This window comes from Podarcis melisellensis (assembly GCF_964234715.1).
Source record: "Podarcis melisellensis genome assembly, chromosome: 8".
NCBI classification, from domain to species: Eukaryota; Metazoa; Chordata; class Lepidosauria; order Squamata; family Lacertidae; genus Podarcis; species Podarcis melisellensis.
The window spans coordinates 84991902-85005912 of NC_138540.1; the positions used below are offsets into that span (position 1 = coordinate 84991902).

General features: G+C 49.0%; 1 protein-coding gene across 9 annotated transcripts in view; it reads right to left on the reverse strand.

Annotated features, from left to right (window-relative positions):
- RYR1 (ryanodine receptor 1) overlaps positions 1-14011 on the reverse strand; it is a 213709-nt gene that overhangs the window by 37950 nt on the left and 161748 nt on the right. For 6 of the 9 annotated variants that reach the window (XM_081921856.1, XM_081921863.1, XM_081921857.1 and 3 more), the window contains 7 exons: positions 11833-11884; positions 10101-10175; positions 8724-8823; positions 6748-6827; positions 5383-5459; positions 3280-3353; positions 2414-2431 (listed from right to left, as the gene is read on the reverse strand). In XM_081921856.1, the coding sequence (XP_081777982.1) occupies positions 2414-2431; positions 3280-3353; positions 5383-5459; positions 6748-6827; positions 8724-8823; positions 10101-10175; positions 11833-11884 (476 nt within the window). The remainder of the gene's footprint in view (positions 1-2413; positions 2432-3279; positions 3354-5382; positions 5460-6747; positions 6828-8723; positions 8824-10100; positions 10176-11832; positions 11885-14011) is intronic. The other 3 variants (XM_081921862.1, XM_081921861.1, XM_081921858.1) reach the window with 1 other exon arrangement.

Genomic DNA, 14011 nt, shown 5'->3' on the forward strand with positions numbered 1-14011 from the left:
CCTGGAGACCACGATGAAAGCATTTGGGTGGGTGAAGGGTGTGCAGTTAGTTGTGCTCAGCACCAATGGTGCATGTGTGTGCGAGAAACGGGTGGCCTTTGGAAGGGTTGGGGGTTCTTTTGCGGTTGGAGGGCATGCGCCAGATAAGAGCTGAGAGACAGAGACTTTCCCTGGCTGGCCCCACCCCACCCGAGACTGATCAGAACCCCCTCCAGCCAGCCGGGCAATGAGGGGTGGGAGAAAAGGCTGACGTGGGGTTTAATGGAGGGTGTGCTTGCTCTGGTCCTGGTGGCATCTTCAGAAGGAGGCCAGGGAACTCTTCAAGGTATTGGAGATTTCCCCACTCTCCCACAATGGGAGAAAAAGAGAACAAAAACCACAGCTTGTTCCCGACGCAGCGCTGATTTAACATGTCCTGTCAGTACAAGCGTTCCTGCATGTGCCGGAGGACGGCCTTGCCCCCCGTAAGCCCCCCAGATCTGTCCTGGGGTTCCCCCCAGCCCTCTGAAGCAGAACTGGAGAGGGCATGGAGCCCGAAGGTGGGAGAGGGGGAGCAGACACGTTGCACAGCCTGACCTCCCTGCACTGACAGGACGAGGGAGTTAGATACTGCCCAGTCCTTCGTCTGTTTGGCTAGCTTGTGACTTCAAAGCAAAAGCTTCTCTGGTGCCACCACTCTCTGAAGGAGAGAGCTCTGAAGTCGTCTAACCTCTCAGGCCTCCGTGTCTGACACATCGCCCTAGCACAAAATAATTCCAGCCTGCCCAATCCTAAAGATATAAATTAATAGAATTGTGGAGCCGGAAGAGATCCCAACGATCAGCTGGTCCAATCTCTTGCAATGCAGGGATAGGCAGCTGTTTCATACTGGAATTGAACTTGCCACCTTGGTGTTATCAGCATGACGCTCTACTCAGCTAAGCTATCCTGGCTATCTATCCAGGCATTCTGCTCTTGCTTAGTCAACAGACAACGTACCGCATTTTTCGCTCTATAGGAAGCACCCAACCATAGGACGCACCTTGTTTTAGATGGGAAGAACAAGAAAAAAAAATTCTCTCCCTCTCTGTGCAGTGCCCCTTTGCCAAGCGGCAGGAGAAACGGAGCCCCTTCCATTTCTCCTCCCGCTTCGCTGAAGGGGCGCTGCGCAGAGAGGGAAAGCTGTGCAGCGCCTCTCCAGCGAAGCCAGGAGAATGAGAGGGGTCAGTGCGCACTGATCCCTCTGGCTCTTCTGGCTTCAGTGAAGGCAACCCAAAGCCTCCGGAGCACGGCGGGAGCTCTCCCACTGCGCTTCGGAGGCTTTGCGTTGCTATTGCTGAAGCCAAGGAGCCTGCACTTCCTCCATAAGACGCACACACATTTCCCCTTAATTTTTGCAGGGGAAAAAGTGCGTCTTATAGAGCGAAAAATATGGTACCTCCTGCTTGCTATGCTTCAAACCCCTGGGCCTTGCAGCACAGAATGTGTTGGACATCCCTTAAGAACAAAGAGCCTGGCTGCTGGATCAGGTCTAGCTATGTGGCTGGTGACTGGGGGTGGCCGACAAGACACTAACAATAACACTGGTGTTGAAAGACCTACATTGGCTCCCAGTATGTTTCCAAGCACAATTCAAAGTGTTGGTGCTGACCTTTAAAGCCCTAAACGGCCTCAAAGGCCCAGTATACTTGAAGGAGCGTCTCCACCCCCATCATTCTGCCCAGACGCTGAGGTCCAGCGCTGAGGGCCTTCTGGTGGTTCCCTCATTGCGAGAAGCAAAGCTACAGGGAACCAGGCAGAGGGCCTTCTCGGTAGTGGCACCCGCCCTGTGGAACGCCCTCCCATCAGATGTCAAAGAGATAAACAACTACCTGACATTCAGAAGACATCTGAAGGCAGCCCTGTTCAGGGAAGTTTTTAACGTGTGACATTTTAATGTATTTTTAATCTTTGTTGTAAGCTGGCCAGAGTGGCTGGAGAAACCCAGCCGGATGGGCGGGGTACAAATAATAAATTATTATTATTATTATTATTATTATTATTATTATTATTATTATTCTAGCATGTTGATATTGCAGCAGCCACCCAGATGCCTTGTGAGGAAGCTCTCAAGCGGGACTCGAGCACAAGAGCTCTCTCCCCTACAGTGGTTTCTATTAACAGGCCTTTCAGAAATATTAGTGCCTCTGAACGTGAAGGCAGATCATAGGCAACACCTTCCAGATGCCCAGGACCTAACGGAGCACCGCGCACTAAGCCAGGGCAGCAACGGATGGGGGTTCTGATCAGTTTTCAGCCTCGAACCCACCAGGTTAGAAAGAGAAACTGGCAAAACTAAATAAATAAACCAGGCCAAGAAACTGACCATTAAAAGGGAAAGGGGGAAAAAGTTAACCCAAAGCAAAACTTAACCCAAAGCAAAAGGATTATTTACCACTTTCACGAATGATGACTGAGGGAGGGGCATCAGTGACACCAGGAGAGGGGAGGGGGAGGGAAGAGAAGGAGGGAGGGGGAGAGAGGAGGTGAGTGCAACACGTCACAGCAAAGAAGGAAAAGGAGATGATTAAAAATAGTAAAAGTCAAAAAACAAAAACCCAGCGTGTATTAAAACGACATTAATGTGGAATGAGACCAGAGAACCCGAGGTGAAGGGAGTCGGGTGGGTTGTCGGGGAGGTGAGAGTCCATTATTGATTTGTGAAATCTCAATTAATCCACTTCTCACCAGGAGGAAGCTGTGAACACAAAGAGAAGATGCACAGAGCACTGGGAAGGAGGAGGCTACCGGGGTGGGGGGAGAGGGAACCAACCCTGGGCCAGGATCGTGCCCAGTCAAATCCTGGCACCCAGCATTCCTGTGGGACTGAAACCTTTAACTTGCACCCCTTCTGAGGGATGGGGAGAGAACCCAGAGTGCATAGTTGGCCAGCCCAGCTAGAAAGCCCCCCTTGTGCAGAGATATGAAATAGCCATGCCCAGGAGGCAAGGCTTTCGAATCAGACCCCAGGCTCCCTCCCTGCCTCCCCACAATAACCCATAGGCCACTCTGCTTCAGGGGCCAAGAGGAGGAAAAGGGTTTCCCAGCAGGTTTTCGAAAAGGAGTATTTTCTGGCCATTGTAAAAAACCAAAAAGTTGGTGGGTGGCACCAACTGACAGGGGGCTGCCTTTTGGAGGGGGCAGAAGGAGGTTGCCCTGCCCAACCGCCCTGTGGGCAGGAGAGCCGATAGAAATAGGATGGCCTAGTCCTCTGAAAGCCTTGCTGCCGAGCCTCCAAGTGGGGGGCGGGCGGGGACTTACTCGTTCCGTCCTCCGTCACCATTCCCAAGCCTTCAGCTTTGTTTTGCCTCTCAAAGGCGTTGAGGTCCAGCACACTGTGGAAAAAGAGGAGAGAGGGTGAGCAGAGCCAGCCACGGGAGGTGTCAGGAAGCAGGTCAGAAATAACTCACATGGCTTCAGCAAAACTAACTCTATTCAAAGAAACAAGGCAGCCCAGGAGGCCAGACCATAGCTGTCAAGTGTCCCTTATTTGAAGGGACAGTCCCTTATTCCAGCGCCATGTCCCGCTGCTGTCCCTTATTGATGGATGTCTCTTAAATGTCCCTTAAATTTCAAAGGAAGCAGCTCCTCTCCCTCCCTGCCAGCCAGGGAGGAGGAAGGCTCCAACTGTGTTGCTTGGCTGTGTTGCTCACCCAATAAGAAGTCTAAGAACGACTGGGGGGTGGAGCTTGCATGCCTTGTGTGTGGCTAGTTAATGCAAGCTGAGGGGGTTTTTGAATGCTGGATGCCATTTTGTTGCACGTGCTGCTGCAAACTTTGCAGTGCAAAGCCAGGCCGGGGAGCCATCTTAAGTTGAGGCTGCATAGGCCTTGTGGTGCATGTGATTCAGATTCTATTCAGTTGAACCTCTGGTTACAAAGTTGGTTGGACAGTGTTCTCGAAGCTACCAGCATGAGTTTGACCAGACTGCAGGAGGACAGGAAGACTGGAGTGCCTGGAACAGGTAAGGCTGCAGGTCCCTTATTTTGGCTGCTGGTCCCTTATTTTGGCTGCTGGTCCCTTATTTTCAAGGCTGCTGGTCCCTTATTTTCAAATCTGTAAGTTGACAGCTATGGGCCAGACCTAGAGAGGACAGCAAGCCTTCGATACGATACGATATGATCAGATACAATAATCTTTATTATCATTGTCCCATACAGAAACAACGAAATTGAAAATCTACATCAGACATTCAGAAACCAACAAGCCTGCTATCCCAGCTATCCCAGCCTAAAAACTCTGATACCCCATAATTAAACACAATATACTCCCCTAGAGACTACCTTACACTGCGTTTAAAACCAAAATCGCATTTGGGTAGAAACTGTTTCTCAGGCGGCTAGTCCTAGTCTTTATAACCCTGTACCTTCTTCCAGAAGGCAGAAGCTAAAAGAGATCACTATCCTGCACTACCTCTGCTCCCTGGTCTCGGATTCTGCTGACTACTCATTGTCATCCCACCACCATTCCCTGGGCTCTGACCCTTATTCCCTTTGGTGTTCCTCAGCTGGTGCCTCCTTCTACTTCCTCTGCCTCCAGCCAGTCCATGACTGGAGAGCAGAAAAAGTCTGAGGGCCAAAAGATAGTAACTGCAGCAACAGCTGGAACGGCATCGTCACAGGATTCTGGCTACAGCACAAATGTATTGCAGTTTCAAAGTTCTGGGTCAGGCTATATGTGGCTCAGCAGCTACCAGCAAGCCTGTCATGTTCAGCACCGTATGTGCGTGGTGTCTCATTATTTTTTAACTGTTTATTTAGCTAAGAAACAAACGAAAACATTCTCATATTTCTTTAGTTTCTTTGCAACTCAGGCTTGCAGACTGAAGGCTCTGAAAGGCAAAAAATATGACTGATAATATACGGTACTGCATTACCTCTTATGAGAATAAATCTAGCCACACAATAACTGTTCCATTGACCCATGGCAATTCTCAGAGTGACTCTTTAAGTTAATATACTTTACCTTACATTGTACACTATCACAACACTTGTGCTGTGAATCTGTTTCCTGTTAATGTTGCCACTATGGTTGTTACCTGTGTGTTTTGAAAAGCCTCAGGCTTGTTTGTAGGCTAGTTCCAGACAATACTTTGAAACACAGTTCCATTCGCTGGACAACTGACACCTACAATTCTAACATTTTGCCATCTGCTGAAAACGTTCCAGTTTTGCCAAGCATTCTTTAGAAACTTAATTTGATCCAGCGTCAGCCGCTTCTTCTGGATTTTATAACCTCCTGCTGTTTTAATGCATTTACAGGGCCGTGGTATTTTCTTACAGGGTTTTACGGTTTGGAAGCACTCAAATGTATAAGCAGAAGCATAAAAAAGGTAAAAAAGAAGAACAAAATGCTTCTACACACCTGCATGTCTGCATCAGGGCCTGGAGACTCAGGAAGAATCCCACCTCGTGTTTCTCCTTCAGATAATCCAGCATTTTCTAAGGACAGGGAGAAGGTCAGCATGGGGAGGGGAAGAGAAGGCCCGATTCTGACTCTTCCGAGCACAAAAACGACATGTTAAAGACGTTGCATTAGATGAGCAGTCACAGCAGGTGTGTGTTTTTAATGGCAGCCATAAAGAGAGCGAAATCCAGACCAGGAACCCTTTCCATCCACACCACAATCCCAACAACAACAACAAAACCCCTCCCAAAATAGGAGCAACTCAATTCTTACCAAACTAAACCTCCCAGGAGTGCCAGTTTGGCCCTGTGACTGTGGGTGCCCAGGGCTGTGGGTGTCATGGTGCATGCACAGCCCTGAAATTTGTGGGTGCCCAGCCCCTTCATGGGGAATTTTGTGGGTGCCCAGGCACTCAGGGCCCCAGGGAGTTGGCACCTAAGAAATCTCTGGGTGCATATTGTGCTCTTGGAGGCTTTAGTTTGGCCAAAATTGAGTATGCACTTTCAGAGTTAATGCTAAATACATTACTTCTGGTAAATGAGACACTGTAGCCACTGGAGGGCTGTGAAAATTTGTGTCCCAGGCTTTTCAGACTCATTGACCTATGAACTATCTGAAATCAAAGGGGCGCTTTGGTTTCCAGATGTCAAATGCATTGGCAACATTTTCGGTTCTCCCACCTCACTACAGTGGACCCTCTGGATATGAATTTAATTTGTCCCAGGTGTCCATGTGCACCCTGAAAAATCCACACCCAGAGGCAGCACTTCTGTGCATGCGTGCGGCATGAAAGAGTGTTTCTGTGCATGTGCGGGGGGTGCAGAGCATACTTCCGGGTTTGCCAGTTTCGTAACCCGAAGTTTATGTTACTCGAGAGTAACGTAATCCAAGGGTCTACTGTATTTAGTGCAAATTCAGAACAAACAACCACCCACAGAAAAACCCGATTGACATTTGCCCCGATCCAGCGGTAAAGGGTGGGTTTGCCAGGGAGGGAAAGTGGTGTGGCAAGTGGAAGCGTGGATGGGCATCCAGTTCAAAGCATGTTTCTACATGGAGTAAGAAATGGGAGATGAGTAAAGGAGGAGTAAGTAATGAGTAAGCATTACAATAAGGTAACATCAACTTAAACAATAAAAACGGCTTCAAAAAGCAGTTTCATAAAAGAGATCTACCTTTAATTACAAAAGCCACGTGGTTGAGTATACAACTTAGCACAACGCACCAATGTGCAGCAATTTAAACTCAAATCAGCGGCAAAGTTCATAGGCAGGGAATGAATCACTTGCCAAGGAGCCTTGCGTCTCCCTCCCCTGGTCCTACCTGCTGCACTTCCTCATTGCCGCCATTCAGGATGGAGATGCCCAGCTTCAGGGTAGAAGATACCATAGCGCCAGGCTCCCCTGCAGAGACAGGGAAATGAATTATTACACTGACATCTGTGCAGCAGGGAAAGGGAACTCCAATGCCTTCCGGAGGGGCTACAACTCCCATCCTGGCTACTGGCCACGCTGCCTGGGGCTGATGGGACTTGGAGTCTGGCAACATCTGGAGGTTCCCCATCCCTGCTGTGTAGCTTGGGGATCAGGCGCATGAAGGAGCACCTCCTCTCCTTGTCTGCGCCAGCCCATGCTCTAAGATCTATGTTCTGAGCTACTGTATTTTTCCGTGTATAAGACGAGTTGTTTTTACCCAGTTTTTTAGGTTTAAAAACATGGCTCGTCTTATCCATGGAATACAGCAATTACATATATAAACAAATGCGGTACTTGCTCTAGCAGTCGCAGCTCCTGGCAGTGGCGAGCCGTGGGCCTTCCGTAGTCTGCTTACCTCCTCCCACTCAGCCCACCCTACAGCTGGTAGGTGGTCCGTTTTTTGCGTGTGGCGTCTTCGCGCGGCTCCATTTGTGCGTGGGCGGTGCAACGTTACACAGGAGGAGTGTGGCGATCGAAGTAATATCCCCCCCCCACGCTTTTCACATCAGTGAAACATCATGCCTTGCGCTCCTGCTGTGTAATGTTGTGCTGCCCGCACACAAATGGAGCTACGCAAAGACGCCACGCAGAAAAAACGGATTGCAGAAACCACCTATCAGCTGCCCGATCACTGCCAGAGGCTGCCAATCGCACTCCCGATTGCTGCGACAAGGGCACCTGTCTATTGGCTGCTGCAGTGGCAATTGGGAAGACAATTGGTGGCCAATGGTGGTGAACGGCCAGCTGATAGGTGGTTTCTGAAATGTGAGCGGTTGCATGCTGCGTTCTGGCGGGTGAGCGATTTTCACTAACATGCCCCAGCAATCAACCGGCCACTTACAATCGCGGGCTCACGCTTTGTTCCTGCAGGTGAGCTATTTTCACCCCCCATAACCCTCCCCAGAAAGCTCATTTTCTAAATTTTGAGGCCCCCCAAATAGGGGGCATCTAATACATAGGTGAGGACGCAGGTGGCGCTGTGGGTAAAACCTCAGCGCCTAGGACTTGCCAATCGTCAGGTCGGCGGTTCGAATCCCTGCGGCGGGGTGCGCTCCCATTGCTCGGTCCCAGCGCCTGCCAACCTAGCAATTCGAAAGCACCCCCGGGTGCAAGTAGATAAATAGGGACCGCTTACTAGCGGGAAGGTAAACGGCGTTTCCGTGTGCTGCGCTGGCTCGCCAGATGCAGCTTGTCACGCTGGCCACGTGACCCGGAAGTGTCTGCGGACAGCGCTGGCCTCTTAAGCGAGATGGGTGCACAGCCCTAGAGTCGGACACGACTGCCCCGTACGGGCAGGGGTACCTTTACCTTTAATACATAGGTAAAGGTAAAGGGACCTCTGGCCATTAGGTCCAGTCGTGACCGACTCTTGGGTTGCGGCGCTCATTTCGCTTTACTGGCCGAGGGAGCCGACGTACAGCTTCTGGGTCATGTAGCCGGCATGACTAAGCTGCTTCTGGCGAACCAGAGCAGCGCATGGAAACGCCGTTTAGCTTCCCGCCAGCGCGGTACCTATTTATCTACTTGCACTTTGACATGCTTTCGAACTGCTAGGTTGGCACGGGGGCATCTTATAGACGGAAAAGTACGGTATTTGATATGGCAGCCTAGGAACTCCAAATATTTCCCTTGCCCCATGCAGGGGCTCCGTACTGTCTGTATCCACAGGATTGCCAGCATGGAATCTGAGCAGGATCCTAGGATACAGAGCGGGTTTCTCGCTGGGCCTTGTAGCTGAAGAATGGGAGGAAAGCGTCTTCACCCCCAACAACCTCATCCATGGGAAAGCTGAACCCTGCCAAGGGAAGAAGGGCCGCTTCTGACCTTTGCAGGCGCTTATCATCTGCAGAACCATCTCGGCTGCCCCGCGGTTGTGCAGGCGGGACTGCTGATAAAGGAGCTTCTGCTTCTCCATCTCCTTTTCCTGCAAGGAGGCAAGACAGTGTGAACTGAGGCAGGGCTGTTTTAAGCATAGGTGGTGCTGTGGTGCAAAGATCTGCCCGGCGCCCCCCCCCCAGGTTGCCCAGTCCCAGGTGCGCAGGAGGGAGGAGCTGGCCAGCCGCCTCAGCATCTTGCTGGCTCGGTCGCCCCCGAACTCACGACACAGATGGGTGGGTTCTTCCCCGGACTCAACTCTCAGGCCCCAGACTCTTGGCCTGCCGCCCCTGAGAGCCCAGCGCCTGGGTGCCCCGCACCCCTAGCGCCTATGGGTAAGACGGCCCTGAACTGAAGGCTGGAGGTCAGTGTCAATCATCATTTCCTTGACGGCTGCCTACACTTCCCCCTCTTAGTTAGGATAGCTGCTTTTGGCACCACCAGGGCTGCTGCGCAAGGGAGGGTGGGCTGGAGGGCTAGCCACCTTGCTCTAGCCAGAGAATCCATGTCTCTGGGCCTGGGAGGTCAGGTGACCCGATCTGGCGCCACCAGCTGATATAAAGCTTTCAGAGTGGCTGCTTTCCTTCCCTGAGCAAGGGCACCCCCCACCTGTTCACCTGGGCCCTCCTAGGCTTAAATGACCATCATAGCCAGCCTTGTTTGGAATCCAATGAGCGTTGGTACACTGGCCAGTTTTTGGAACGTTATGCAGAACCACTGAGTTGATCCCCAGATTAACAACTTGGTCCTGACCGCAGCCTTCAATTTTAGCATTGTTTCTCTGCATTCTTTCTCAAGGTACCTCACCCACTCCAGGGTGGACCAGGAAGGTATACATTGGAACAGTGAAGATACAATTGTCCCACTAACCGAAGATGGCAACTGCAGGTTTGCTCAATCAAATCTCCCTTGGTACCTGTAGCATCTCCACTTCGTCTCTCCTCCCCCCACCCACCCCGTCCCACATTGCAATTAGGCCAAAATAACAAAGCACACTGCGATTTTGCAAATGAGACAATCTTTCAAAGGCCAATAGGCCATAGGATAATGGTCGACTGATGGGAAGTTGTATAACCTCCCCGCAAACAAATCGTGAAAGGTGCTCAAGGAAGAGCAGGCATTGTATAACATCTGAACAAGCTTTTCGTGCAAACAAATCAGGGTGAATGATAGTCAATCAGCAGGTTGCCTGGAAGTTGCCCATGACTTTGTAAACGTACACCCAAGTTTTTGGAGGTTTGAGAACGAGTGGGCAAATGTTTGTTGAAAGTTCAGAAACCTATCGGGGTGTCGGGGCGTCTGTGTGTGTGTGGGGGGGTCCTTTACCTCGAAGGGAACCTCGGCCTCTTCCCCTTCTTCGCCATTTTCTTCACCTTCTTCTCCTTCATTGATGTGGCAACTCTGGAGTCCAGGGGACCAAAGGATAAGAGGGATGAGCATGTAAACAAAAAACACCGTCCCGCATCGAAACTAGCGACGGAACCTCAGAGCTCTTTGCGGCTTGCTCTAGAGCAGGCACGTCCAACAGGTAGATCGTGATCTACCGGTAGATCACTGAAAATCTGTGGTAGATCACTGGTAGATCGCTGGCTCCCCCCAATAAAGCTCTATAACTTTGACCTGAACCCCACAAAACAGGGTTTCTTCTCCTAAAAAAAGCTCAAAAACTTTGACCTGAACCCCCAAACAAGGGGTAGATCACTTCCAGTTTTTAACTGTGAGTAGATCGCAGTCTCTTGGGAGTTGACCACCCCTGCTCTAGAGTCAGCTTGCCCCCCTAGTCAGCTGTTGTGGGCCTCTTAGAGAGGCAAACATAGCTCACTAACCTCCATTTGTCCACAGGGGGACTTGGCGAAAGTCATCTCTGAGTAACACGCTGGCGTTTACTGATACTAGCACAGCAACCTTTCCCAACCCAGTGCCCTCCAAATGTTTTGGGCCACAACTCACATCAGTCCCAGCCAGCAAGCGCTCTTACATTTTCTCCCACATTTTCTGCATGCCAGATTACATGTTAAAGGCACAGGAGTAGGATCGATAAAAAGGGGTGGCAAACATCACGACAAGCTTCAGTCCTCCTTCTGAGGCTTCTAACGTGCCATACAATTAAAACACACCATTTCCAACAGTCATGGCTTCCCCCTCAAAGAATCCTGGGAATTGTAGTTTGTTAAGGGTGTTGGAAACTCCTATTCCCCTTACAGAGGTACAATTCCCAGGCAGAACATCAACCCTTCTTCCCAGGGAACTATGGGAATTGCAGTTCTGTGAGGGAAATAGGGGGGCTGTTCTCAGGACCGTCAGAAAACCACAGCTCCCAGAATTCTTCCAGGAATTTTGGCTGTTTAAAGTGGTGTAATAGCGCTTTAACTGAGACGCAAGAATTACCCACCCGAGAAGAATGGCAGACGAAAGTGATGGACTATATGGAATTGGCTGAGATGACTGGCAGAATCCGGGACCAAGGGGAAGAGTCGGTGGAAGAAGATTGAAAAAAATTTAAAGTATATCTTCAAAAATGTTGTAAAATTAAGGACTGTTAGAAAGATGTTGGGAAAAGAAAATTAGGTAGTTTTGGTAGATACGATATAAAGGATTGAATAAAAATGAGTTGACGAAATTGACGAAAGAGAGGACGTTAAATTATAATATATTAAATTAAATTACTTAAATGAAAATAAGGTTGGAAGGGTTTGCTGAAAAAACGATTGGAACTAGAATACAAAATTGGGAGGTATGAGGAGGTCAAGGAAACAAGTAAAGGAAGAAAATTTGTAAAGGTTTAATCTGTTCTTTTTCTATTTTAAGTGAATGTATTTTTATACCTTTTTCTTTTTTCTTTTTTTTCTTTTTCTGTTATTGTTGTATTCTTTTTCTTTGTATTTTGTATTGCCTTTTTTCTTTTTTTGTAACTTTAAACTTTGAATAAATATTATTTTTTAAAAAATAGCGCTTTAACTGAATGGTGTGGCTGTGGTCTGGGAACGATCATGCATTACATCTTTCTTTTGGAGAAAAAACAGATTAAAATGGCTGAAAATAGTGGCCTGTCTCTCACCTTTGCCATGATGTCAGCATAGGCCATATACAGATAGTCTTCGTCCAGTTTGCTGAAACAAAACAGAGGAGGCTCAGGTTCTATGTGCTGAAACTGGCCTCTCCATAATGCTTGCTCCCAGTATTTATTTTATCGTGCTTTTAAATAATAATAATATTGCAGGCAGAGAAGAGCACCTCCCAGTTACTAACCCAAAATCATAATGCAAAGATGTGACTCACATTATAAACCAAGGGGAATCATGAATGTGGTCCCCACAGCATAATTAGACTGTCTACCTTTCGACAAACTTGCTTCCTTGCAACAGATTTGCTCTTGTTCGGACATAGGCATTATTCCTGCATTCCAAATTCTAAAGAACCATTCTCCCCCCCTTTTTTGGGGGGTGTTATAATCTTTTTTATTGAGTTTTAATTCAATAACATTTAAATTCAAACATTAAACATCATCATCATGATTTAGGATTCCCTGAATTCTTAGACTCTCCTCCACCCTTCCATGGTTACCATTTTAAACTATTTCAACCATTTCCTCTATTTTTCTTAAATCATCCATTTTTACCTTAGTAAAGGTAAAGGGACCCCTGGCCATTAGGTCCAGTCATGGCCGACTCTGGGGTTGCGGTGCTCATCTTGCTTTACTGGCCGAGGGAGCCGGCGTACAGCTTCCGGGTCATGTGGCCAGCATGACTAAGCCACTTCTGGAGAACCAGAGCAGCGCATGGAAACGCCATTTACCTTCCCGCCAGAGCGGTACCTATTTATCTACTTGCACTTTGACGTGCTTTCGAACAGCTAGGTTGGCAGGAATAGGGACTGAGCAACGGGAGCTCCAAGCTCTGATCGGCAAGTTCTAGGCTCTGTGGTTTAACCCACAACGCCACCCATGTCCTTAACATTTTTACCTTAGGTGAGAAGTAAAGGTAAAGGTACCACTGCCCATACGGGCCAGTCGTGTCCGACTCTAGGGTTGTGCGCCCATCTCGCTTAAGAGGCCGGGAGCCAGTGCTGTCCGGAGACACTTCCGGGTCACGTGGCCAGCGTGACGAAGCTGCTCTGGCAAGCCAGCACCAGCGCAGCACATGGAAACGCCGTTTACCTTCCCGCTATAAAGTGGTACCTATTTATCTACTTGCACTTAAGGGTGCTTTCGAACTGCTTGGTGGGCAGGAGCTGGGACCGAAAGACGGGAGCTCACCCCGCCGCGGGGATTTGAACCGCCGACCATGCAATCGGCAAGCCCTAGGCGCTGAGGTTTTACCCACAGCGCCAGCCGCGTCCCTGGACTTTTTACCTGGATTTTTACCTTAGCGTTACTCAAATCCTGCCAAAGGTTTTAGTTGTTTACAGTGTTCTCTTAAGTACATTGTGAATTTTCCCCATTCCTTCTTAAAGTTTCTCTCCCAAAGAACCATTCTGACTGGGCGGGGTGGAGAGAGATCCTATTTTTGTGGAGGGATCAATGTCTCCTAGCTACGATAGCTACGCTCTGCCTCCACAGATGGAGGCAGGAATGATTTGGAATACCAGTTGCTGGAAGCCACAGAAAAGGAGTGTGTTCCTGTCTCGGGTCCCGTTTGCCAGCTGCTGGCAGGCATCTGGTTGGCCGCTATGAGAACAGGGTGCTGGACTTAAATGGGCCATTGACGTGATCCAGAAGGCTCTGTTGATGTTCTTAATGCTCTGGCTCAATACAAGGCAGCTTCCAATGTCCCTAGCCTCTTTATCCCATGCCCAGCTAAAAAGTCCAACCTGGCTCCGATCCCACACATGCACCCTGCCTGCGACTCATCATCATTATCATTTTATTTGTATACCGCTTTTCCACAATGTTCAAGGCGGCTTACTAGATGAAAAGATTTACATCCCGTATTTTTTGCTCTATAAGACTCACTTTTCCCCTCCTAAAAAGTAAGGGGAAATGTGTGTGCGTCTTATGGAGCGAATGCAGGCTGCGCAGCTATCCCAGAAGCCAGAACAGCAAGAGGGATTGCTGCTTTCACTGCGCAGCGATCCCTCTTGCTGTTCTGGCTCCTGGGATTCAGAATATTTTTTTTCTTGTTTTCCTCCTCCCAAAAACTAGGTGCGTCTTGTGGTCTGGTGCAAAGTAGTCATAAAAGTAAATAAAACACATTAAAAACTACATAACCAAACTGAACAATTTCCACATAAAAATAAAG